This window comes from Engraulis encrasicolus, chromosome 10 (assembly GCF_034702125.1).
Source record: "Engraulis encrasicolus isolate BLACKSEA-1 chromosome 10, IST_EnEncr_1.0, whole genome shotgun sequence".
Taxonomy (NCBI): domain Eukaryota; kingdom Metazoa; phylum Chordata; class Actinopteri; order Clupeiformes; family Engraulidae; genus Engraulis; species Engraulis encrasicolus.
Window position 1 is genome coordinate 36,561,527 of NC_085866.1, and position 25,402 is coordinate 36,586,928.

Consider the following 25,402-nt stretch of genomic DNA (forward strand, 5'->3'; position numbering starts at 1 on the left):
TCCACCATGTTTGACTTTTGCATTTTATTATTGAAAATGACTGTTCCGAGGTACTATCACCTGTGTGTGAATTCTTGCCATTCAAATATTTTGAGAACATACTTTTTTCAACCTATATAAGATGCATTTTGTAATGCAATGCGATTCCTCAATACAAAAAAATGTCAATTTCCCAACATTCTACAAAATGGAGATGCAAATAAACTCAAATACACATATAAATCAATGAGTATCAAGATAATTTTGCTGTTATCATCACTAAAATGTGTATCTGTGTAGATCTGTGTATCTGTCGTAATAAATGATAGTTTGTCGATCAAGGCTCATTTCCCAAGTTCAATCACTGCCTTGGGAACCATCCAGTTGTTAATCAATTTGTATCACTCGCCCTTAATTTAATTGAGACTAACACAAGTCTTGTTTACTGTAGCACTCATTTCTCATTGCAATTAATCTTGTAGGTAATTTTATAATTGCGGAAAAACAATCGTACATCCATGGTCTGACTGCTGTGTAGCCTACAGAAGGTCAAGTTGGGTTACAGGTTTCACATTTCATGTCTAACGTTTTAAACGGCTAAGTATAATTTCAGGGCTTCTGAAGTGAAAATTAGGAATCCCCCAGTCTGCCAACTTTGGCATGTAATGATGGTATGTTGTAAAAATGTGCATATTCTGCTTATGTATATTCCAACATTCACATTTCCACATGTATTACTTCTCCTGCCGGCTGTGGAAAAAAACACATAAGTTTATCAATCCCATAAATCTATAGGCCAAACCTCAAGTCAACTGTCCTGCACCCAAAAACAGGCATTTGTTTGGAGTAGCTTAACAAGAAGCACAAACATATCAGTCTGTCTGATTTTTTTTTTCCGGTTCTGTTCTTCTTCCTGAGGACTGTGTGGATATCAAATGTACATAGCTTTTTATGATTTAGGCCAATCATACAAAATACCCAGACACATACAGAGTATAATGCAGAGTATAATCATGCTGCTCTTTTTTTATTATTGTAATCATTTCTTTGCCAGTAAGTAAAAAAGGTCAGACATTTCAGTATTTGTACATACACTCACCGGCCACTACATTAGGAACACCTGTTACAACTGCTCATTGAGGCACATTTCTGATCAGCCAATCACATGGTGGCAACTCCATGCATTTGTGCATGTAGACATGGTTGAGATGATCTGATGATCATCATAATAGGGATGAAAGGTTATTTAAATGACTTTGAACATGGCATGGCTGTCCAACTGAAAGGGCTTGATTTGAGTATTTCAGAAAATACTGATCTACTGGGATATTCACACACAACCATCTCTAGGGTTTACAAAGAATGGTACGAAAAAGAAAAAAAATGCAGTGAGCAGCGATTCTGTGGGCAAAAATGCCTTGTTGATGGTAGAGGTTAGAGGAAAATGACCAGACTGATTTGAGCTGATACAAAGGCAACATTAAGTCCAATAACCACTCATTACAACCGAGGTATGCATAAGAGAATCTCTTATTACACAGGACATCAAATCTTGAGGCAAATGGGCTATAGCAGCAGAAAACCACATTTGGTGCCAATTCTGTCAGCTAAGAACAGGAAAATGAGGCAACAATTTGGACAGGCTCACCATAAACAACACTAGAAGATTGGAAAAATGTTGCCTGGTCTGATGAGTCTTGATATCAACTGCAACACTCAGGTGGAATGGTCAGAATGTGGCGTCAACAACATGAAAACATGGGTCAACCCTGCCTTACATCAACGTTTCAGGCTGGGGATATGACGGCATGAAGATATTTTCTTAGCACAATTTGGGCCAATAAGTACAAATGTATCTTTGTTGGAATGCCACAGCCTATCCAAGTATTGTTGCAGGCAGTTTAGGCAGTTCTGAAGGCAAAAGGGGGTCCAACCCAGCACTAGAGAGGTGTTCCTGATGAAATGGCCGGTGAGTGTATAATCAACATACAGTATAAAAATAAGCTTGTGTAGGTATAAGAAAGTCAAGACCTATATTTAAAAAAATACAGCAAGAAGTCATAACATGGTCCAGAAATGTCACCAAAGTTGCTCAAGTGAAGTACTGATTGTGCCAAATAAAATAGGCTACTATGGCCAGAATAATCCGATTTCTGTAAAAGAAGTTACAGTATTCCCCACCCTGCTTTGTTTGTTTTACCTCCTACCTCTAGAGGGGGTGCAAGGCTGTGGGGAAACCACAGTATGTTGAATGTGACTGCAATACCCGTTTTTGCCACAATTGTACATAGAGCCCGTCACTGTAAGTATATAGACTCAGCATATCAACAACAACATCCTCACAGTATGTGGCACAAATTGATGTTAACAAGTAGGCCCATTTTAAAGTCTTTTACATCAGTTGACTCCTGCGGTACCATTACCAGGCATATATAGTACAGTACAGTACATAATTCATAGACATATTCTGTCAGCTTCACACAGGCATAAACAAGTGGTAGTAACTTGCCGCTTTACATGATTACATAGTAATGAACACAAACCAATTCACTCATGGGGCCATAGCCTAATGGTTAGGGAGGTGGTCTTAAGATCAGGGGGTTGCAGGATCGAATACCACCCTTACCTCTCCCTACACCTTCATCCATCAATGACTGAGGTGCTCCTTGACCCACATAGCTGCAGGGACTGTAACCAATACCTTCTAAATAACTGTAAGTTGCTTTGGATAAAAATGTGTCAACTAAGTATAATGTCATGTAATAATATAATGGATGAAAAGAAATGCTGTTGCATAGAGAGACTGTAAAGACTGGAATGTATGAACTGTGCTGTTTACATGTATATGGATATTTTTTCTAAATGTAGCCTATCGGTTTGGGCCTTTTGGTTACACAAAAAAGGCATTTTCACAATATTGATTTTGTTATCCACACCATATGTAAATTACCAAATAAATGACAAATCTTTTCTTTAAATTACATTGCATTTAAAAAATTGCATATTGTATATGTAACAAAACCTTTGTTTAACCCTCCTGTTATACTTGGGGTCTATTTGACCCCATTCAGTTGGCCAGTTGTTGCACATTTTCGCCTAGTCGTGGATTAGTTCTTTTGGTGTGTGAGCTGTGTGTGGGGGTGCTAGGACTTATCTAAAGGGCCTTTTTATGTCCCCAACAGAGCAACAGTAAATATCTGAGGCATAAACCGGAGCAAAAGTTTTTCTTCCACTGATTTTGTAGACATTTAAGTGACTGGGGTCAAAATGACCCCAAGGATCACGGATGTAACCTAAATCTGAGGATAACAGGAGGGTTAACCTTAATCCTAGTTTAGGCAGATAATTGGGATACTACTTCTATGCTCTCTAATGCTACAGCAATATAGCTAGTAGAAATGTTAATACAAAAGTTAATACAAAAGTTTATAGAAATTATAGTCAGTTGGTATCTAGAAAGGAATACTTAGCAAAAAAAATCTTCTTAAAGAATCATGGGATCTTTGACATAACATGTCTTGGTGTCCATCTTCTTCACTGAAAAAAAAACAGTACACAATAATTTGCAACAATGTTTCAATGACAGATTTTAAAGCTACAAGACACCATATATTTGTCGTTGGTTCAATAAGGAATCCAATAACTACATTAAGACCAAAACAATTCACAATTTCACTGTCTGATTGTGGTATCCTACCTGTGTGTATCTTGAAGAGAGTGACCGTGACTACCGCCAGGACCATGAGGACAAGCAGACACCCCAGGAATGTGGCAAAGGTCTGGTAGGACAGAGACATGTAGGACGCAGAGAAACCTGCCAATAGCATGTTTGAAAAAAAAGTTAAATTTAAAGCCACAGTAGCCTCGTTTACATAAGGCGTACATACGGATTCCATTTTTAATTCCGAATTACTTTCCATCAAGTAGAAAGTTTGTTCAGCTTTAAAACAATTTGGTCATTCCATGCATGCTTGTTGTTGCTACGTGACAACAAGAGGCAACAACGCAGACATAGCGCGTGTGTCCTCTGTGGAAACATTTTCTGATCCCCAGACATTAATTAGAAATAAACAAAAATGCTTCATATCAACACTAAGGACAACAATTTTAATTCCAAACTATTTAATTCAGATGTCTCTACGATAACAATTAATAACATAATGAAAACGCAGCAGTTGCGTAAATTGTTACTGTAATGCGAATGCGTTGGATTCTTAATCTCATCATTTTTTGAGTGAATATACAGTACTAACTAGAATGGGCACTCGGTAGAGCGCAAACCTTCGCCTACTACGCCACTTATTTTTTTCTGGCCATCTTCAGAGTGTGGGGCATAACATTCTCCAAATTTTGGTGTTAGCTTCATTGGAATCGGACCGAAATATCGTAATATGACATTTTTGCCCCAGTCTTGACCTCTTTTTCAATTCAGCATGCACACGTTGTTCTGGCATATAGTGCTTGGCAAAGAAAAACATTTTTGACCTTTTCGTGACCTTGACCTTGACCTTTGACCCAATCACTCCCAAAAAGTAATCGATTGTTCCTTGGGTCATGACCAATCATCCCAGTAAATTTCATAGAAATTGGCTCAATTTACGTTTTTGACCTTTTCGTGACCTTGACCTTGACCTTTGACCCAATCACTCCCAAAAAGTAATCGATTGCTCCTTGGGTCATGACCAATCATCCCAGTAAATTTCATAAAAATCGGCTCAATTTACGTTTTTGACCTTTTCGTGACCTTGACCTTTGACCCAATCACTCTCAAAAAGTAATCGACTGTTCCTTGGGTCATGACCAATCATCCCAGGACATTTCATATAAATCGGCTCAATTTACGTTTGTGACCTTTTCGTGACCTTGACCTTTTCGTGACCTTGACCTTTGACCCAATCACTCCCAAAAAGTAATCGATTGTTCCTTGGGTCATGACCAATCATCCCACTAAATTTCATAAAAATCGGCTCAATTTACGTTTTTGACCTTTTCGTGACCTTGACCTTTGACCTTTGACCCAATCACTCCCAAAAACGAATCGATTGTTCCTTGGGTCATGACCAATCATCCCACTACATTTCATAAAAATCGTCTCAGTTCTGTCTGAGTTATACGAAGTACAAACAAACATTTTGACCTTGACCTTTGACCTTTGACCCAATCACTCCCAAAAACTAATCGATTGTTCCTTGGGTCATGACCAATCATCCCACCAAATTTCATAAAAATTGGCTCAGTTCTGATCGAGTTATGCGAAGAGACATACAAACAGACATATTCACAAATAAATACACGGCCGTCAAAACATAACCTTCTGGCGAAGGTAATGAGTGAATATACAGTAGCCATCAACAAACTGAAATGCTCTCACATCACATTACAGCCAGCTAGTCATTTCCTGTATCATAGCATAATACAGCTACTAGTGAGGTGAATGATGGGAAAGTACAGTCTGTAGCTGTGTACCACAGTCTGCTTCTGGAGTTTCAAGAGGCCAAGTACACACTTGTGTATGCCTACAGCTGAGGGTACATGTTGTGCACACTGCACAAAGGAAATGTCTGCACAAATGATGTGTGTGTGTGGGTGTGTATGACTGTGTTTGTGTGTGTGTGTGTGTGTGTGTGTGTGTGTGTGTGTGTGTGTGTGTGTGTGTGTGTGTGTGTGTGTGTGTGTGTGTGTGTGTGTGTGTGTGTGTGTGTGTGTGTGTGTGTGTGTGCAGGGCTGGACTGGGGGATGAAATAGGGCCCGGGCACTTTTGCCTTAAAGGGGCCCCTCATAATTTGCGGCGCAGAACTGACTCACAGGTGGGCCCCACAACCTCATGGGCCCCTATTTTCAGAAATGTTTAAAAAAACAAAAAACAACAACAAATTTTTCACATTTCTGAAAATAGGGGCCCACGAGGGTGCAGGGCCCACCGGGAAATGCCCAGTATGCCAGATGGCCAGTCCAGCCCTATTTGTGTGTGTGTGTGTGTGTGTGTGTGTGTGTGTGTGTGTGTGTGTGTGTGTGTGTGTGTGTGTGTGTGTGTGCACGCACAGTTGTGCCTGTGTGCGAGCATGTGTCTGTGTGTACACGCATTCTGGGGCACAAAAGTTTCCCATGAACTTCACCCATACACTTCTGCAGAAGTGTTCACTCACTCACCTCCCTCATCGCCTGCAGCGTGCTGCTTACTGTAGACAAACACGTCGCTGAAAAGTTTCCCGCCGTAACGACGCGTCTGCACGCAAGTGAACATGGCGGGTGCTGACACGGTGAGCTTGAAGAGGTTCTCTAGCCCTCTGCTGAACTCGGGCTGGTACAGCGTGAAGTTGCTCTCCCCCATCACCACGTTCAACTGCAGCCGACCACGACTAAAACGGCTGCTCCAACCAACACCTTCAAAGACAAAATGAAAGTCAAAGTGTACTTTACTGCCAATGTTCTATAGGCTTTGCATTCACGTTAAAATTGTAATAAAAATGTATGGTACTGGTACAGATACCCATCCTTAAATTGACCCCATCACACAAAGACATACACAACAACCAACAATAAACAGACAAACACAGAAACATGCACACATGCATATGTGCACCTCCCCTCTCTCAAACACACACACACACACACACACACACACACACACACACACACACACACACACACACACACACACACACACACACATAGATGTAGAGATAGAGCTAGACATATGCTTCCAGAAACAGAAAGTACTGTATTGCGGTCATGACTACCTTGCTGGCATGACACAAGGACATCGGCCTCATGCTCTCCCATCAGCTTGTACACCTTTATCTGTGGGACTGGCAGGTCTGAAACGAGACAAAACAACACGTGAACACTGACACAGTATGTTTTGTGTTATTCGCAGTACATTTTGCAGTGCTAATTCAAAACTAAGAGACTATGACCAACTAGAAGCGTGTTAAACTTGACTCTATAAGTGTTAAATTAACACTGCCAAATGATCAGTGTATTGTCATCTTTGCAGAATGAATCAACACACACCTTGGATGGATGGATCAGCTGTGAAAAAGAGAAAAACAAAAAAGCAAAATAAATAAATTAAAAATATGTGTGATGCTGATGCAGTTACAGTTATCATTCATTATTAATTGTGTTTCAGTATTGGCAAGCTGAAACTGTACGTACCTGTGGTTGGCCAGTCATACTCTGAAGATGAGATAAACAAAGTAGAGAGCACATGAGAATATATGAAACATGTAAACAAAAAAAGGTAATAAAATATTGTAAAATAAATATCAGTGTAGTTAGGTGACACAAGTAAGGTAAGGTGACAATAGTAATAACAGAATAGTAAAAATGGCAGTGTTAATATAACTCTTAAAGAGTTCAAGGGAAAGTGAACACTGTAATGTTCATTGAATAGGCTTTAATGCTACAGTATACACGACCATGGCCGTAGCCAGCCATGTGAAGTAGGCGAGGTCCATGATGCGCGAAATTTTTCAAAATATGATTAAAATTAATTTAAAAAAATTAAAAATAAGAAAAAATTAAATTATGAAAATAATAATAAAATATAGGCCCCTTCTATAGGCTATACGCCTATATAGGCCTAATGTGAAATAGTAAACATGTACATAACATGTATAATAAATATGTTGTGTTTTCAGCCAACTCAGCCTGTTCCCTTTGAGTGGCTATGCTTTGGTATCATGCCTCTTTTATCATAAACAGCATTCTTCCAGTCAGTAAAGCCCTTTGTAAGGAAGCTTACGTTTGACCCTTTTACTTAAACACATCAGAGGCAAGTTGCACAATAAGCTGCATCCTCAGATGGCAAGTTGCTCAGCCATTCACATTTTCTTCTTCAAATGAGAATTACACTTCAGCTGTTTTCCTCCAAGGGTAAAGGGGTAGCTATCTCGGTGGTGATGCAAAAAAAAAACTATTTTGGAGTAAACTTTTTTGTCACCTGTAAGGGCATCTGCATCAATGAGTTTTTATCCAAACCATGGGATGCTGAGGGTGTGCAAAATCCCCTGCTTGTTTAAATTCCCTGCCTTTATATGTTTAAAATGCATTGCTTCCAGAAGTGCACATTTGCCTATGCAAATATGACTTAGTCTGTAGGAAATGTGGCGCTGCACGTTTAAGGAATTGATCATCATGCTTTGAATCCATGTTTTAGCTGCATGATATGAAACGTGCCCGGACATTCTCTTTCATACAGTCGCATTTTCGGACTCTCCTGCCTCGTTTGGAAGTATCTCCACACGAAGATGCTTCTTCATTTGGATACTAGCCTATTTTAACGGTAGTACAGCAAAACAAACAGTAGCCAATTTTCACTAACCAAATGATTTCTTGAAGTTGACATAGGCTAGGCCTACAAGTTAAGACTGTGGCGTGGTGTAATGTAGTACAGTATACTGTTGTGGAGTGGAGTAGTAGCCTACTGTTATATGTAAAACGAACGTCTTGTCAGCTGAACATTATTTTCCTCGCGTCACATGCACGCTTGTTATTTTTTAAATTATTATTTCTGCACACGCAAAAGCGAAAGAATAACCCCTTCCAATTTACAATCAAATTATTTGGATCTGACAGCCTGCTTTTAGCGGAGGTTAAGTTTTAATGTTTATTGCCTATTTTATGCAGCTGATGGTGTCAGTCGGTCTTTTTTCCACTAGCCTATCTAAAACCAAATGACGGCTTCTGACAGATAGTGACTTAGTAATCAAATGGCAAAGACGATAGCCTACTCAAAACTCCTTATGCATAAGCCTATGCTACTGTTTTAAAACTGTGACTAATGTTGGCGACCTGTGTCTCAAGCAAGCTTGTTTGATGTCTGAATTGCGTTCTCTTCCACGAGTCGCACCACCCGCGCGCACAAAGCGTGCTTGTTCATTTGCATGGGAAAAGACTATAGTAGGCTAGTGTGCAAACAGAGGACACCGGAGCATCTTCAGATGTGGACATTTTACTGTGATTGACTCTGAAGAAGTCGTGACAACTCGAAACGTTAATAGTGCCACTTGACCAAATAAGCAGGTAAAAATCCACATCTGAAGACGCTCTGGTGACTTCCTTTTCTGTCGCTTATTACAGACCTTCCAATTTACAATTAAAACCCAATGGCTGGTTCTTTCAAATGATGACTCAGCTATCAAACGGTTTCACAAAGTTGTGAAAGACATCTGCCTACTGATATAGGGCACTGTTTTAAAACGGTTGGCTGTATAGGAGACCTACGTCTCAAGCGCCGAAGCGCAGCGTGGGCAGGCTTTGGTGCATTACTGTGCAGGCTGCTATCTCTCTATTAATTAATTACTTGCACAAACAGAACACAAAGGCAAAAAAGAACCCATAGACCATGGATTTACTATTTGCAAAGCAAGTTTCATGGAGTTTTTGAGTTTTGTATGTTTGATTCATTGGGCATATTTGGCGTTCAAAAAAAAATAAATCTCGGACGAAATGAGCGAGGTCCGGACCTCGCTAACCTCAAATGTAACTACGGCCATGTACACTACAACACATTATGCCTTTGCTAGTCTGGGAACACAACATTCATAACAGCAGCCATGTATTAAGAGTTTAAATAGCATTATTGTGTTTATGGAAACACAAAAACACCTTGCACGTGTAGATTCAGAAAATACTGTAGAGGTGTTAGGTGACACTATTTTATACAGTAGGAGCTCAGATGATTAAGTTGACTTACGGCTGCGCCAGTAAGGAGCTGAAATAGAAGGATTAAAATGTCATTAACTTAGAAATATTATCTGATCACATACACAGCACAGTAGTCCTGGAATGAGGAGTAAGTTTATTTTTTCCTTAATTCTGATAGATAGAAATATATAAATTGGAGGTGCTGTGGTGATACATACTTGGTCTTGGGCTTGCCCAGTAATACCCTGAGGGTAAGAGCAGAAAGGAATCAGGAGAGCAGGAGGAGTATTGGAAATGGTCAAAAACGTTGGCATAGGCCTACTAATATTTCACAACCAGATCTATCACAAAAGGCTACAAAGAAAGAAAATGTGAGATGAAGGTATGTGATATTTTGGTCATTTTTACAGTAAATGCTAAGAGATACAGAGAAGACATGTCATCAGATACATTAATATGCATGGGTCTACACGTTTACAGTAATAGGTAGCCTGGTCATACCTTATCCTCATACTAATGTCATTTGTACAGAGTGCTTGCAATGGTTGAGCTGCGAAAGGACTGGTGGCAAGGGTGAGCAATGTTTACGCTTGAAATGTGCGTCTGATTGGACCCAATTGCTAAAGTTTGGTTCCGCCATGTAATCTGCTCATATGTAATGTGTTCATCCCCCTGATGTCCATCCCTGTTTGCGACCCAGGAGACGCGGCCCAGGTGTAATGGGGAGGGAAAATGAGAATCGACTGCAGCTGTATGGATGGCAATGGCAGGGTAGTTCACAGTAGTTTAGTAATATGCAGAGATTGCGATGATAAAGTTAACCTACTTCTTCGCCAGGATGGAGCTGAAAAACAAAGAGACACATTATTAGAAACAGTCCTACAGTGACAATCGCCACAGACATACAGCCATTTGAAGTGTTAGTTGTGTGTAAATGTGACAGGTGGGAGCTAGAGGGACATGAATACATACTTGGAGTTGGCCAATCATATCCTGCGCAGGAGTGGAGAGGAGGGACATTATTAGACATATTGTTAAAATCTTTTCTCATGTCCAAGGCTAATACAGGTACATAGTTGTGTTGTGAGTGTGAGAGCTACACGGTTCAAAGTGACACACAATCCAAAGGCTGTTAAAGCATTTTTACAATTGGCGTTGCTTGTTTCTAACAACATGAAGCTTGATTCTGCACTCTTGGACCACAAGACATCAACAAATTTGAGCTCAGTAGTCCTAGAATAAAAGTTGTCAGAGTATTTTTATCACTCCCTCGTTTCACTAGCAAGACATCAACAAAAGCTATAGGTGCATGGCCTTAACTATTGAGGACACAGAGGTCATGTTCTCAGTATTTTTTTCAGTAATGTAAAATTCACCTATTATGGAAATCGATATATGATAAAACAACGATAAATTCAGTCTGTATACACCATCCCCATTTATCCTCAAGACAATGATTACTGAAAACAAACTGAAGAGTTTGATGCATTCTAAATGTACAGTAGCCTATGCAGTACAGTAGGCAGTATTTGACCTCTGTATTTGAAAATGTCTAGTCACGTCCCTGGCTAGGTGGAATAAGAGAGCCATAGAGACAAATTCAAGAGAAACACTACAGGTTTGAAAGATGATTTCATGACCCAAGCTATCTTTTCTGATTCACCAAAAGTATTTTTTAAAATTTTGTCTAAAGAACATGAGTAAAGCATGAACTCACTGGAACCCTGCCTACGCCAGTACGGAGCTGAAAGACAGAGGAGAGATGATCAGTACTGTGGGAATACACTAAAGACTCAATAGTTTAATATCATACAACAATGGAGTGGCGAGACAAACCTTCAGTTGCCCAGACGAATCCTGATAGAGAGACAACAAATAAGATGCATTGAACATTTTCACATCAATACGAATCTTGTACAGTTTTCTTTCATTTGAGTGAACTCAAACCCGTGGCTCAGCATTTGCACATCTGCATGTGCATCTGCACATGTCAACGTTCCAGAGCGTACCCAGACCCCTCGGAAGTGAACCGTACTGAGACCATTGTTAACGTTGTCTCAGTAGTGGCTCCTGTGACTAGGTGTAATCACTTAAGGAGAGCTGTAGAGGACCAGATGTGATTAAAAAGAGGACTGACACCCCACAAAAGCGTAATGGGACAAGAAAGACCACCTGGTCCTTTGTGTACTGCACTCCAAATGTGGCTCTCTTGGTTCACTTTTTGGGCCACTCACAGAGGACTGAGTTCAGTTCACTTAAAGGGGACCATATGTGAAAATATGCTGAAGTATGAACTTACTGGAACCATGTCTACGCCAGTATGGAGCTGAAATATGAAGATGAGAGTTGATTAGGAGCAGTAGCAGTATGAGCAGCCTACACTGAAGACTTAGGCCTACAGTAACCATGTTTCATAATGATATAGACTATGTGGGGACACAAACCTTCAGTTGCCCAGCCAAATCCTGATAAAGAACAAAGAAATTAAAATTCATGCTTCATAGGCTTATTATTTAGGCCTACAGTAAACACATATCCTAGTCCTTACTGTAAATCAAAGATGTATTTATGTTGTCTAAAAACAAGTCTATAGTCTAAAATTCCACATGTGGATATGAACTTACTGGATCCTTGCCTGCGCCAGTATGGAGCTGAAAGGCAGAGGAGAGATGATCAGTACTACTGTGGGAATTAATGATTCAGTTGTTTTTAATATGGGATATGGATTATTATATTAATATGAAATCTGAAGACACACACCTTCAGTTGCCCAGCCATACCCTGAAAGAGAAAAGCAAATTCAAGATGCACACAAAAGTTCCACATACGTATGAAAATAAAAAAATAAAATAGTTGTCCTACGACCAAAAAAACCTTCAATGTGTTTATTTTGTCTATATAAAGTATTGACTTACTGGAACCTTGCCTACGCCAGTATGGAGCTGAAAGGCAGATAATATTGAATTGATAAGGATATAATCCGCACAATACTGCGGATACACTAAAGATTGATTACTATGTATGAGATAAGGCTGATGTGGAGACACTAACCTTCAGTAGCATAGCCAAATCCTGGTAAGGAACAGACACATTAAGGATTAATTTTATGATTACAGTGAACACATAGACCCTGTAGTCTTATATTATACTGCTTTATTTTCTAATTTGCCGAAAAATAACAGCAGTGTTTTGGCTAAGAAAATAAGTGAAGTCCAAAACATTTGGGTAAAGTATGAACTTACGAGACCCCTGTCTGCGCCAGAATGGAGCTGAAATTCCGAGAGTAAAATGCACATTAGGAATTATAGTCCTGGAGGAATATTTTGTTATATTGTAACTAGCGTTTGATGTGAGACGCAGAAGATGTATCCTGATGCCACAAACCTTGGGTTGTCCATCCGTAACCTAATTAAAATACACAGAAGATTTAAAATCAAGAGGATGAAACACTGCTCCTGTTACTGTACTGTAGTAGTAGAGCAATATACAGTACCAATAGATACAAAAGTATTTCTGTATGTTGATAAATACAAACTTACTGGTTCTCCTGCGCCAGTAGGGAGCTGAAACAAAGAATATTGGGATGATTAGACGCAGTATTGTACGGAAGAGTATTAGGGCCAAAATATTCGACTTTATTTTTCAAAACCTTCGACTTTATTTCTCGAACATTTCGACTTTTTTCTTGAAAATTCGGAGTTTCTTTCTCAAAGATTTGCAAAATATACAGTATATTTCCTTTTGGCCCTAATACTCTACTGTAGTATTGTGACTGTAGAGATTTAAGTGTTTATTATGATACCGGTACATTAAACGATGTGATGGTGACACAAACCTTCAGTTGCCCGGCCCCAGCCAAATCCTAACAGAGAGACACAAATGCAAGATGTGCACTAGAGTTTCACATATCAACACTATTCCTATAGTATAGTTACCTTTTATGATTTACCAACATATCTACAATGTTTTTGTCATATATGGGCTCCAAAACATGCCTAAAAATATGAACTTACTGGAACTCTGCCTACGCCAGTATGGAGCTGAAAGGGAATGTTGAGGTGATTAGTAACAACATTCCTACGATGTAAATTGTATACTCTGTGTTTAATATGAGATACTGCGACTGTGTGTAGACATACCTTCAGTTCCCCAGCCAAATCCTGATGAAAAATACACAAAGTCATATTCATGTTTCACATATGATTTACAGTAAACACAGATCCTAGTCCTTAAATCAAATATGAATTTATTAGGCTAAGCATGAGTCTAGTCCAGGGGTGGGAAACCTTTTTTATTCGATGGGCCAATGTTATAAATTCCTTCAAGAGCTGTACTATCAACACAAGCCAGGATTTGCCCTTGCACTTTAGGCATATATTGAAGGCTGCCACCTTACAAAAGACCCCAACTTCATGAGGTCCCCTGAAAATATTAATTGTATTGCAAATGTACTTTGTTATATTTCTTTATAATTTTTTGGCAAAGGACGCGTTCAACTTCTTGGGAAAAAAAACGAAAGTCTTTGGATGCGCGATAAAAGGTATCAACTTAAGGAAGAAAAATCCGCACTCACAAGCTGCGTCTCATTATTTATTTATATTACCACCATGTCCAAAAGCAAACGCGTTTCGGCTATCAAGCCTTCATCAGTGCGACCACGCATGTCATATATCATGTGAAACTGCATAATATTAAAATGATATCGGGGGCCTGATAAGACGGGCTCGACGGGCCTCGAGACATAGGTTCCCCACTCCTGGTCTACTCTAATACATGGTATGCTGACTGATAAAGTATGAACTTACGAGACCCCTGCTTGCGCCAATATGGAGCTGCAACACAGAGACAGGTCATTATAATAACCCTACTGGAATATTTTACAGAAATGTTGGGGTAATGCAATGAAAATGTAATGCTGATGCTTCAAACCTGGGGTCGTCCATCCGTATCCTGATTAACAGATAAAAGATTTGAAGATGATAAACATAATGAAACACTAATCCTGTGTTGTGTTCTACTTATCCTTTCGTATATATTCTTTGTATTGGCCATGTAACAGCGGTTGTCTATAAATATGAACTCACTGTATTTACGTTTCCGCCAGTAGGGAGCTGAAATAGAAAGAGTGCAATTTAAAAATAATGTGTTATTATAATATTTCTGTTATTTTATTATTTTGTATTTGATCATGTTTTGAAAAAAATGTGTTGCAATTCAAATGAATACTGAGTATACTGCATTAAAATAATAAAATATGGAGAAACCTACTTGGGGTTGTGAAGTTATATCCTGAATCTGAATCTGAGATTAAAGATAGTCAAGACACAGTTTGACATGAACGTTATACCATAGACAGGCATAAATAGCGTGTTAAATTAGGAAACATGAAATCATGTGTTGATACAACAACATAGTATTGGGGTTTCAATTCATATGACCTCAATGCTCACATTACATCTTGACTGTAGCAAGTATTGTGATCGATCAGCAGAGATAGATATTGGACAGGATAAGGACTCCATATAGTAGGCCCACTGTTGTCCCAGGCCCAGGGAGATAGGGCGCCAAGAATTGGCTCCCCATTACATTGTATGTATTGGATGGGGGGCCCTTTCAGATGACTTTGTCCTGGGCCATGCAAAAGCTGTCAGCGGCCCTGCATGGAACTATTGGGTCTATGATTGCCTTGGCCAATAAGAACCTGAAGTATGGAGAGAAGTAGAAAAAGAGGGCTGGAGGGCTGCGGCGTTCCAGTAGTAAAACAGACAGTGGTTTCAAGGTGCTCTTTGACCAAGACCTACCGGTAGAATTTAAAAAAAAAAATCAGGACACCAAGGCACTCATCTAGGATAAAATCGCTTTCATTAGCTCACTATCTGAAATTTGGATTAAGCATGTATACATACATCTTCGTTCTCGCTGGAGAATAGACTTCTAGCGATCGTTCGGCTCTCACAGGAGAGCGGCTTTCCATGCGATGGACCGATCAAGTGCTTCACGGGGTCCGCACAGACCACTGCACTCGAGAAGCTGAGATAGATTATGCGGCGTATTGGGCAAGATCGCTGGCCATGGTGCTAAGGTACTGCCACGGCCGAGAAATGTCAATGTAGTAAACATTCTCGAGCTCGGGAGTACGGGTCGCCACAGATAGTTCAGGCAGTATCTGCGCCCACAGATGTGCGAGGTCTGAGCGAACACCCCCCGTCCGATGATGGTCAAAGAGCAATGGAGCAAGATGAACTGGAGAGGATAAGACAAGACACCTGACAAATTGACCGAACAGCGGCAGAAGGGAGGCGAATGGGGAGGTGGTGGGTACGAGCGAGAAAGAACATTTCTGATTGGAGAAATATATGCTGTATAGTTCATTAAGGGCCGTTCCAAATTTCAGTGCGCTGAAATTCCGTTGAATGACAGCAGAGCAGAGAATGAGATGCAGTTAGTTAGATAGTACATGTCTATCTTTTCGCGCTGAAATCAGACGAATGACGGTTGAGCGGAGAATAGAATGCGGGTGGTAAATAAGGCATGCCAAATTTCATAATGCTTCTCCCGAACTTTCGTTTTTAACAAAACGTGCATTTAGTGTAAATGCTGGTTCATGTTTGAACTTGAATAATTAAAATGACTGCTAACATGTTTCTGCCAGCTACTGGGCCTTCATCAGGGCAAGAAGTGAACCAATAAGTATTACACAAAAGATAGTCCATAGTATATGAATATGTTTTCTCAGCTGATCCATCATCATCACTGACACAGATTAGTTCGAGGAAAACACAAGACAAACTGACAAAAAATGCTTATAGGAGTCGACTTACCCTCTTTTCCACTGTCCCAATCATAGTATGATGGAGCTGATACAAACACATAAGGAGGTTATTCCCTCTGTAAATTCTTTGGATATGTGTCTTGTATACCCCTAATTTATATATAATCTCAATTCTCAGAAAGGGTTAGGCAACCTGACTGGTAGAACTCACTCAACTTACTTCCTTCCACCACGGTATCTTTCTCACTGCCCCTGTAGTCCCATTTTGTATCTGTGGATGAACACAAGGAGAGAAGATATGCCATGTACAGGCAAATGAATATCATGAAATCAGGTATCAAAATAACACCCCAGCATTATTGTATTACACACATTCTCTAGTTCTCAGAAAATACTGCTGACAGGGGTGAACTTACCGTAGTCTGCCGATTCTTTCCTGTCGTACCATTGTGGAGCTGGTAAACACATGAGTAGAGAGCTTATTTCCTCTGTCAATGCTTTTGTATAGCCTACTGACTTTTTCAAAGTTATGTAGAAATGAGAGGTGATGTGAGTATTTTCATTTCTATGAGCATACGTACATGGTGTTGTCCAAGCATATTCAGGGTCTGAAAAAAGAAATAAGACAATAAGAAATACGGCAATTGAGTAAAAATGGGTCAGAACAAGTTATGTAGGCCTAATATAATGATGTTTTTTTCCCATTTGTTAAGCACTTTGAGTTGCATGCCTTGTATGATACAGTGCTATACAAATACAATTATTATTATTATTATTATTATTATTATTAATATGCTATCATGTTATGTACAGTGGCAACTTATAAAACTTGTTCAATTGTTCTGTAAGGGCAACAAAACAGTTTATGAACGCATGCAGTCATATTAGTAGGCCTACATTAGAATGTTACCTAGGCCTTTTATTAGGCCTTACTGATTCTAATAGGAGTAGGAGGAGTGAACTTACTGCCTTCCCATTGCCTCCATGGTGGCCATACCGCTGGTGGCGTTGTTTGAAACTCGTAGTCCACCTGCCCGCTCGCTGGGTGAGAGTAGTAGTTAGTGAGTGGGTGATGGGGCCTATAGCCTGCTTCTTGCAGTAAGCGATTTACCTTATACTACATTTGCACGTTTTCCCGTGGATTATTTCGATTATTTTGATCTGTAGCCGATTTGGATGTGCGCTGTGATACACCGTCTCTTTCAATTTTGGATAGTGAAGAACAGAGCAACCTAAAGCCAAAGTTGGGTTGTTTGGAGTTTGGACAGATAGTGCATCAGACACGTTACTTTCCTTACACTCAGCTGCTGGGGAACTCCCAAAGATTCTCTAGGGAACCTAAAAGTTCCATGAGAAAACTACACTATGTGACAAATTGTCTCTTGAAAAACCTCTAGCTTTCCTGAAGGTTCCTCACAGAACCCAAAGGATATCACAGCCATTCACAGTGACTGCTCACTCTACGGCCCAGGTAAAGACCCTGCTGTATGTGAATGCCTTCCAGACAGCTCCGCAACCCCCCCGCCAACTTTCATAAATATTTATGAAGCCTAGAACAGAACGTAGAACTCAATACAAAAACAGCTTTTGATTGCTGCTGGGGAAGAACCCAAAAGGAACCTTGGGGTTCTTCACAGAACGTTTAGGATTCCTCCACTATTCATATGAAAGCTATTTGAAGAACCTTCAAATGTTCACAGTGCAGTTTTTTATTCACATTTGCTTGTGTTTGACATGTTGACTGCATGCCTGAAATGTGGTTCTAATGTTATCCTTTTAGGGTTCGCGTTCAGTTAAATGAAGGAAGAAATGCTGTCCACTCCCATGTTGTGGTCAAAAACAATGTTTACAAGCCACAATGTCGGCACTTCCTCAGACTGTGGGAATTTCAGCTTTTCACCATTTCTATGATCACATGCACTAGCACCAGCTTTAATTACATGATGACATAGAAGAAATTACATGTTATATTTACAAAACTATGAACAAAAAAATGTATGTAGGCCTTCAAAAGATGAGTTTCATGAAAATGTTCTTAACTTTATACTTTTCCATCTTCACATGCTGAAGAGGAAATAGTCACAAAAGCAAGCAAGGACTAAAGCAAAGGAATAAAATATCATGATCACGATGCTCTTAGCACCTAAAAACAGTGGAACATTTTAAATGCACCCACCTGTTTCTGCCCAAAGCAGCAGCAGCAAATAAAGTGAGATAGTCTGCATCCTCTCTGTAAGAAACACAGACAGTGTTCTGGTTTGTCTCTTTGTTTTCTGTCAGTCACAAGGAAAAAAAAACTCTCCTGTGACCACTTCCTCTTCCAGGGGTCCCTCTTCAAACATTACGCTTTATTAGACTTATCACTCTGTGATCTCTTTCATTTAGCCTATGAATATATCTGTTTCATTACTCTTTTTTGTATCATTCTGATTGTGCTGTTATTTGACTAGGCCTACTCACCCTGTACAATGTGGAATGTATTGAAGAGGATCTTGTTGTTTACATTGAATAAGTGTTACTGGAAGAACTGCTGGGGGAAAGGGCAAAGTCCTTTTGCTTTTATGTCAGCCGGATGCATAAACTATGCTGAAGGCGTGGGCATACTGGAAACCAGTGGCGTACTTATTGTTGCTGACAGAGTTGCTTATCTGCTCATGTTCTTTTGTCTATGCTTGATAAGACACCTTTAATATGTAGTTAAGTTTAGTGAGTTAATTAGTTTAGTTAGTTCATTTATACGGTATGTTAGACAAGACATTCCAATGTGGAGTTGCACTGCCATGTCCATGTGGATTGGAAATGTTGGAAACAAAAATTGCTTAACTTTATTGTGACATTACGAAAGACAAAATCTCAGCCCACTGTCAGGGCTTGAAAACGAAATTATTTTTCAATCGTTCCGTTCCGAACGGTTCAGGGAGGCATTTATTTAACGTTTTCGTTCCTGAATTCGTTCCGCCACCAAAATTTTGTTCCTGAACCGGTTCGGAGCGCAAAATATTGTTCGTTCTTATCGTTCCCGGCAGTGTTTTGCGGGCCTATCAAGTCTATTTTTATGGACTGTACCTTATACCTAGAATAGGCGTACACATTAGTATTTGCCCTTGATTTACACAATAGCTACTCTATCCCCAAAAATAATAGGCTAAATCACAGGCGGCATCCAAAAACATTCAGATGGGCTATCCCTCCCACATATACAGTACAGACTTACTGTAGCCTATGAATAATTTCTTATCAAAAACATTTCTGGATACGTACTAAACTCCTTACCTGGCTGTAAGTTTTATCCATATGGAGATCTTAAGCTATAATTCCTAACCCTGCATGGTGTAGATATGGTGTAGCTGGTCTGTTGCTGACAAATATCTCCAATTTCCTGTTTAACTCTACAGCGCAAACACTTCAATGTATGCTTCAGGGTATGCTTTTGTGAAATTTTATAAAATATAGAGAACAAAATAAACCGTTATTAACCGGTTTTATTTCAGAATGTTTCTGTTCAGGAACAGTTGAAGACCATTTCGTTTTCGTTTCTGTTTCTGCTCCTCATAAAATTGTGTAAAATTCTGTTCGTTCCCGTTTTCGGTTTTCGTTCCTTGAACCGGTTCGAAGCCCTGCCCACTGTTGACCAAAGACATGTGATCGTGGTTTCAGTCACAGCATTTTCATCTGGGAATTCAGGTTCACTTCTCATTTTAGCTTACAGACAGGTTCTCATTCTTCACCATGGCCGTAACTACCATTGAGGACACAGAGGTCATGTCCTCTGTATTATTTTTTCAGTAATGTAAAATTGATCTATGATGAAAATCGATATATAATTGTCACAGGGGTGACTAGGACAAGTGGGGGAGAGAACAAAAAAAGGAAATCCCCTTGTGGGGATATTTTTTGTGACTGACTTGGTCATAAACAGAGGACTAGTTGGTTTGTTTTTAATTGAGGGACAATTGGATGCAGGTGACAGGTGGTAATGAGAGGGACAAACTGGACAGGTGACTGTTTTTAAGTCTGCCCTCCCTCTCCAGTGACTGACCACCCCTGCTGTGAACCATAAACTGTTGGACATTAGAGCACCTCCTGGGCAAAAAAGACTGTTTTATGGACATTAGAGCCCCTCCTGGGCATACAGTGACTGGGTTAGGGTAATATTAATTAAAGAACATTTGACTCAAACTGATCCCTTGTCTCCTGGTATGTGTGGTGGTGTACAGTGTGCTCCTCAGGGTGGTAGTTGGTAAATGGGGGCGCCACCTGGAAATACGTGCATGAAGTGTTTGAAACATTCTGAATCTACAGTATGCAGTACAGCAAGCAGTACTTGACACCCACTTTTCTATATCCCATGTAAACGACACCACTGGCAGGCTGCGGGTGGGATCTATTTAATTGGTCTTGAATGCAGCAATAAGTCTTCGCTTAGATCTTTGACCCCATGGAGACATATATGGACATCTAATGTTTGCTCCTCTGTGTTTATTGTTTATGTTGGACCTGGGGGTCTGGAAAGCTTCTTGGTGGGAGGGGGCTGTGCTGGTTCCTGGTGGGCTATATCCTAATCTGGTATTCAGCATAACTTAATTCTTCAGAAAACACATTAGCACGTCAAGAAGCATCAGGCAGATCCACCTCATTTCCTCATTTCCTCCTTCATCTCATTTCCTCAGACATTTCAGGACCCTGACTCCCATCTCTATCTTTCTCTTTTTCCTCATTTCATCATTCATGCACCATCTGTGAATCTCTGAAAGAGTAAGTTTCTATTATTATTATTGTGTGTAGTTATTTTCTTATGGCTTGTGTTCTTGTCTTGTTGGAATACAGTACTTACTATCAACATATATGGACATCTAATGTTTGCTCCTCCGTGTTCGTTGTTTATGTTGGACCTGGGGGTCTGGAAAGCTTCTTGGTGGGAAGTGGCTGTGCTGGTTCCTGGTGGGCTATATCCTAATCTGGTATTCAGACATTTCAGGACCCTGACTCCCATCTCTATCTTTCTCTCTTTCCTCATTTCTTCATTCATGCACCATCTGTGAATCTCTGAAAGAGTACGTTTCTATTATTATTATTGTGTGTAGTTACTTTCTTATGGCTTGTGTTCATACCTTGTTGTAATACAGTAGGCCTACTTACTATCAACATGCTGCAGTATTTGTCTATTGACTTGCATTGTCTCAGTTTGTACATAATAGCAATAACCATTCATTACCGCCGCCAAGGAGGTATACGTTTTCGGGTGCATTGGTTTGTCTGTCTGCTTGTCTGTCTGTCTGTTTGTCAGCAGGATAACTCAAAAATGCATAAACGGATTTGGATGAAACATTGTGGAATTGTTTTAAATGACAAAAGGAACAAGTGTTTACATTTTGGTGGTGATCCGGATCACGATCTGGAAACAGGGATTTTTTAAAACATTCTTCACCATTTCGGGATAGGGCAGATTTTTACATTCCAGTTTCTAACTCCACAAAAGGCAAGAAAGACTTAAAAAATCGGGTGTAACATAGTCAAGTGTTCTATAAAACAGCTTCCTTGGCAAAGGTCTGCACTCTCTGAGTGCATTTCTAGTTATCCCCTGGGGATTCACTCTGGTAACAGCTAGTGGAATTGCATTTCCTCCTGCCCGTTTTGGGTGATTGTAATAGCATAGTAGGTTGTTACATATTCATTTTCTTTGGTCCAAATGGCTACTGTAGTTACAGTATGTATGGCATTATTCATTATTTTGCTTTGGATACAGTAGCTGTAAGCAGTTACTTACTTATTTTATATATTATATATTTTAATGTATCCTTTTTTGCATTTGTTGCATTTTCTTATTGGCTTATTTTTAGTAATCTGTTTCAGCACTCTATGGTTTCAGTTCACCTCTAAAGTGATGTGTGCGTCTGATTCATTGGACATTTTTTGGCTGTCACCAATCTAGGGAATGGTGATTGTTTATGTAGATACACACCATCCCCTCCAACATGCACTTCCTTGAGTGCCCATCAGCACCCTCTTTTATAATTATCATGATGGTGCAAGTTTTCTGTACTTCAGGGGTCCGTTTCTCGAAAGCGTCTTTGCTGTCGTCGTTACTCGTTAGCAAAGTCCTTAGTACGAGCGATTCAACTCTCTCTCGACAACGACGTTCACCACTTAATCCTAGGGAATAGTAAGACGGTCTTAAGACGGTTAGCAACGACAAGAATCGAGAGCCGGACCCCTGGCCTGTTCTGTATTTGTTGTTACCAGACAATGGCCAAGTTGTAATGCTTTACTATGCTGCCCTCCAAAGGCAAAGTGCAGTAGGCCTAACTACATATTTTGTCAAAAATGTGTTTGTAAACTGAAAATGGTCTTCATTACACCTCCTTTATCTTGTGACAAAGCCATATGGTCAAAATAACTCCCGTTTTAGAGATACTGTCAAATGTGCAGTACACTACAATATCCAACCTACTGTCAAGGCTTTGAAGGTATTCTCAGTTTCTCTGTTGGCATACAGTGTAGGTGCTGCATTTTGCCTTTGTAAAGCAGTATAAGCTCTCTGTAATGTCATACACAGTAAAAAAAAAAACACTTAAAAGAGTTGGGGTAACAACTGTCTCAAGTGTCTCAAATAGCAAGCATTCCACTGGCAGACAACCTAACTGGTTACTAATGACAGTGTTTAGAAACAAAGAGCCTGCTGGATCCTTCCAAGTATTTTATTGATTTTTAGGCCTTTATTGTTGACTGTAAGAGAGCTGACAGGATATGAAAGGGATATATATGGGTTAGGGTTGGGAAATGACCTATTGTGAATTCGAACCTGGTGCAAGCTCAGACTGTGGCATTGGGGACTCTCTAATCATGTTCCTTGGACTCATTGCCAGGCAGGCTCAAGGACCGGCATGAAGTTGGAACAAATGAAAACATATATATGTATGCCATCTGTGGCCATGGAGTCGGACGATTTCTTTGGCCCTCAGCTTCTTTTGTGCTACATAATTTCGCCCTATAGGGAAACATATTTGAGACCACTGTTCTACACTGTTTGACTCTATCCTGTAGCCAATTTCCATTCCCTGATCCCTGACCTTCCCTTTCTCTCAATCATTACCCCAATCATCTCTCCATAAATTACTAAATAAATAATTAATGTAATAATAATTAATATGTAAAATAACAACTAACACCTACTGTAGATGTGACTGCCTATAATTTGCTCACCACATGAGTCTGTTTGAAGTTTGATAGAATGGCGGAATAGGGAAGAAGGAAGTTACAAGTACATGTTGGAAACTCCCTCACCCCCACTCCCCCACGAAGCAAACTGTGATGAAAGAAGTGATGAAAGAGGAAAGTATACGCTGCCAAAGAGGCCTAAACAAAATTGGTACATTATAAAACATGTACACTGACTCACAAACAGTAACTCATCTGTAAAAATACATTAAAAAATAATAAGTAATTACACCTTCTACACAACTATGCTCACAAACGATATGGCTAATTTCCAACCTGAACTGCCCCCCATGCATGTAGATGAATATCTCCCTAAAGTGTATTGTGTGTATTGATCAAATAATAATAATAAATAACAGATTCAGGGACGTGCACAGGAATGTTGAAGGGCAGTTGCTCTGACCTAAAGAAAGGGCAGCCCCCCCACAGCAGCAACAACCAATGACAACAAAACAACATAGTGCAGGTTCAATTGTCCCAAAAATAAGGTTTAGGAACATTTCATATAAAGATTTTTCCAAATTGTGTTTTTTTTTATCAACTACAGACCCCATAGTCTTCGGATCCACCTGTTTACATTTTTTTTCTGAAGTGGAAACGCCCAAAATCCAAGATGGCGGATATGTGGTCATATTTTAACACAATTGAATGTAATTGAAAGAAACATATCATATAAATTTTTGGAATTGGTGTTTTTTATATTTCTTACACCCCCTGAACAACAAACAACCTGTTTCCATCCCCGCCCTTTAAGTTTTAGTACCAAAATCCAAGATGGCTGACATGACATATAGCATAAATTATGTATTTGGTGTTTTAAGGTCTCTAAAGTCATTGTATTTGTAATATTCACGATGGATAAAGTACTGTTCATTCAGCCATTACATGAACTTCATTTAAAAATTATTCAATCTGTTGTAAAAATTCAACATGACATCAGAAAAGTCTTATCCTATTTATTTGTAGGACCCCCTCTGAATACAAAACAACTTGTTTTAACTTTCAGAAGCAAAATCCAAGATTAGATGACTGACATTATAGCAAAATAAGGACATTTTGGTGTTTTGACCCATAAAGACATGGTGTTATAAAGTTGCTGTTACCAGAATGGCAATGACCAAGTCGTAGTGCATTACTAAAGGCCCTGTGTCATGTCATAGTATTGTAGTGCTATAGTAGTTAACTTTCAATGACTATTACAACGTGCCACAGGAGGTACGGCGTGCATTAAGGGGCTACGATCTATAACAGTGGTTCTTAACCTGGGGTGCGGGCACTCCCAAGCACTGACAGCACTGACAGGGGCCCTTATGAGGGCCTAAAAATCGAATCTTTCGTGGGGCCCAAAATTTCTGGCGGTGCCCTTGGAGGTAGACACAGCTTACATTCACACCTGTGCCACCAATACTTCATGATGCCAAAGGTCTTAAAAAGGTTTGATAGTGTGGCCATTACTAGGGTCATGGGTGTACACTGACTGTCATGCCAAAGAGCCTAGTTCTGTGAGCAGAGAGCATGGCAAGATTGTTGGAATTGGAGGAATGCAGCATCCCAGGCTGAACATTTGGTTTCATAGCCTTCAGATATGCTGAGGCCGACCCTGAAGCAACTTTGTAGAAGTAAAAAAAATGCTGAATGGAAAAATCTATATGAAATGTTCCTAAACTTACAACTGAACCCGCACTAACAGCCAGCTTTACGCTATACGTAGCCAACCTCCTCAGACAATCAAAATCTGTAGATTCTGCCAAACTCTCCTTCTCAACAGCCTCCCTTTCTGAA

The 25,402-nt window shown here is 39.8% G+C and overlaps 1 protein-coding gene across 1 annotated transcript; it reads right to left on the reverse strand.

Annotated features, from left to right (window-relative positions):
- Positions 1–981: 981 nt before the first annotated feature.
- Positions 982–18,909, reverse strand: LOC134457043 (uncharacterized). Its single transcript, XM_063208783.1, has 35 exons — positions 18,863–18,909; positions 18,579–18,632; positions 17,369–17,443; positions 16,984–17,010; positions 16,819–16,857; positions 16,623–16,673; positions 16,452–16,487; positions 14,899–14,931; positions 14,715–14,741; positions 14,560–14,580; positions 14,436–14,462; positions 13,770–13,790; positions 13,644–13,670; positions 13,466–13,492; positions 13,170–13,193; positions 13,015–13,035; positions 12,873–12,899; positions 12,682–12,702; positions 12,546–12,572; positions 12,391–12,411; positions 12,255–12,281; positions 12,075–12,095; positions 11,930–11,956; positions 11,467–11,487; positions 11,348–11,374; positions 10,603–10,623; positions 10,457–10,474; positions 9,849–9,875; positions 9,680–9,697; positions 7,138–7,158; positions 6,994–7,011; positions 6,720–6,797; positions 6,130–6,363; positions 3,677–3,793; positions 982–3,516 (listed from the first exon to the last, which is right to left on the reverse strand). Exons 2-35 carry the CDS (start codon positions 18,625–18,627, stop codon positions 3,464–3,466), a joined length of 1,329 nt encoding a protein of 442 aa, XP_063064853.1. The 5' UTR covers positions 18,628–18,632; positions 18,863–18,909; the 3' UTR covers positions 982–3,463.
- Positions 18,910–25,402: the final 6,493 nt, after the last annotated feature.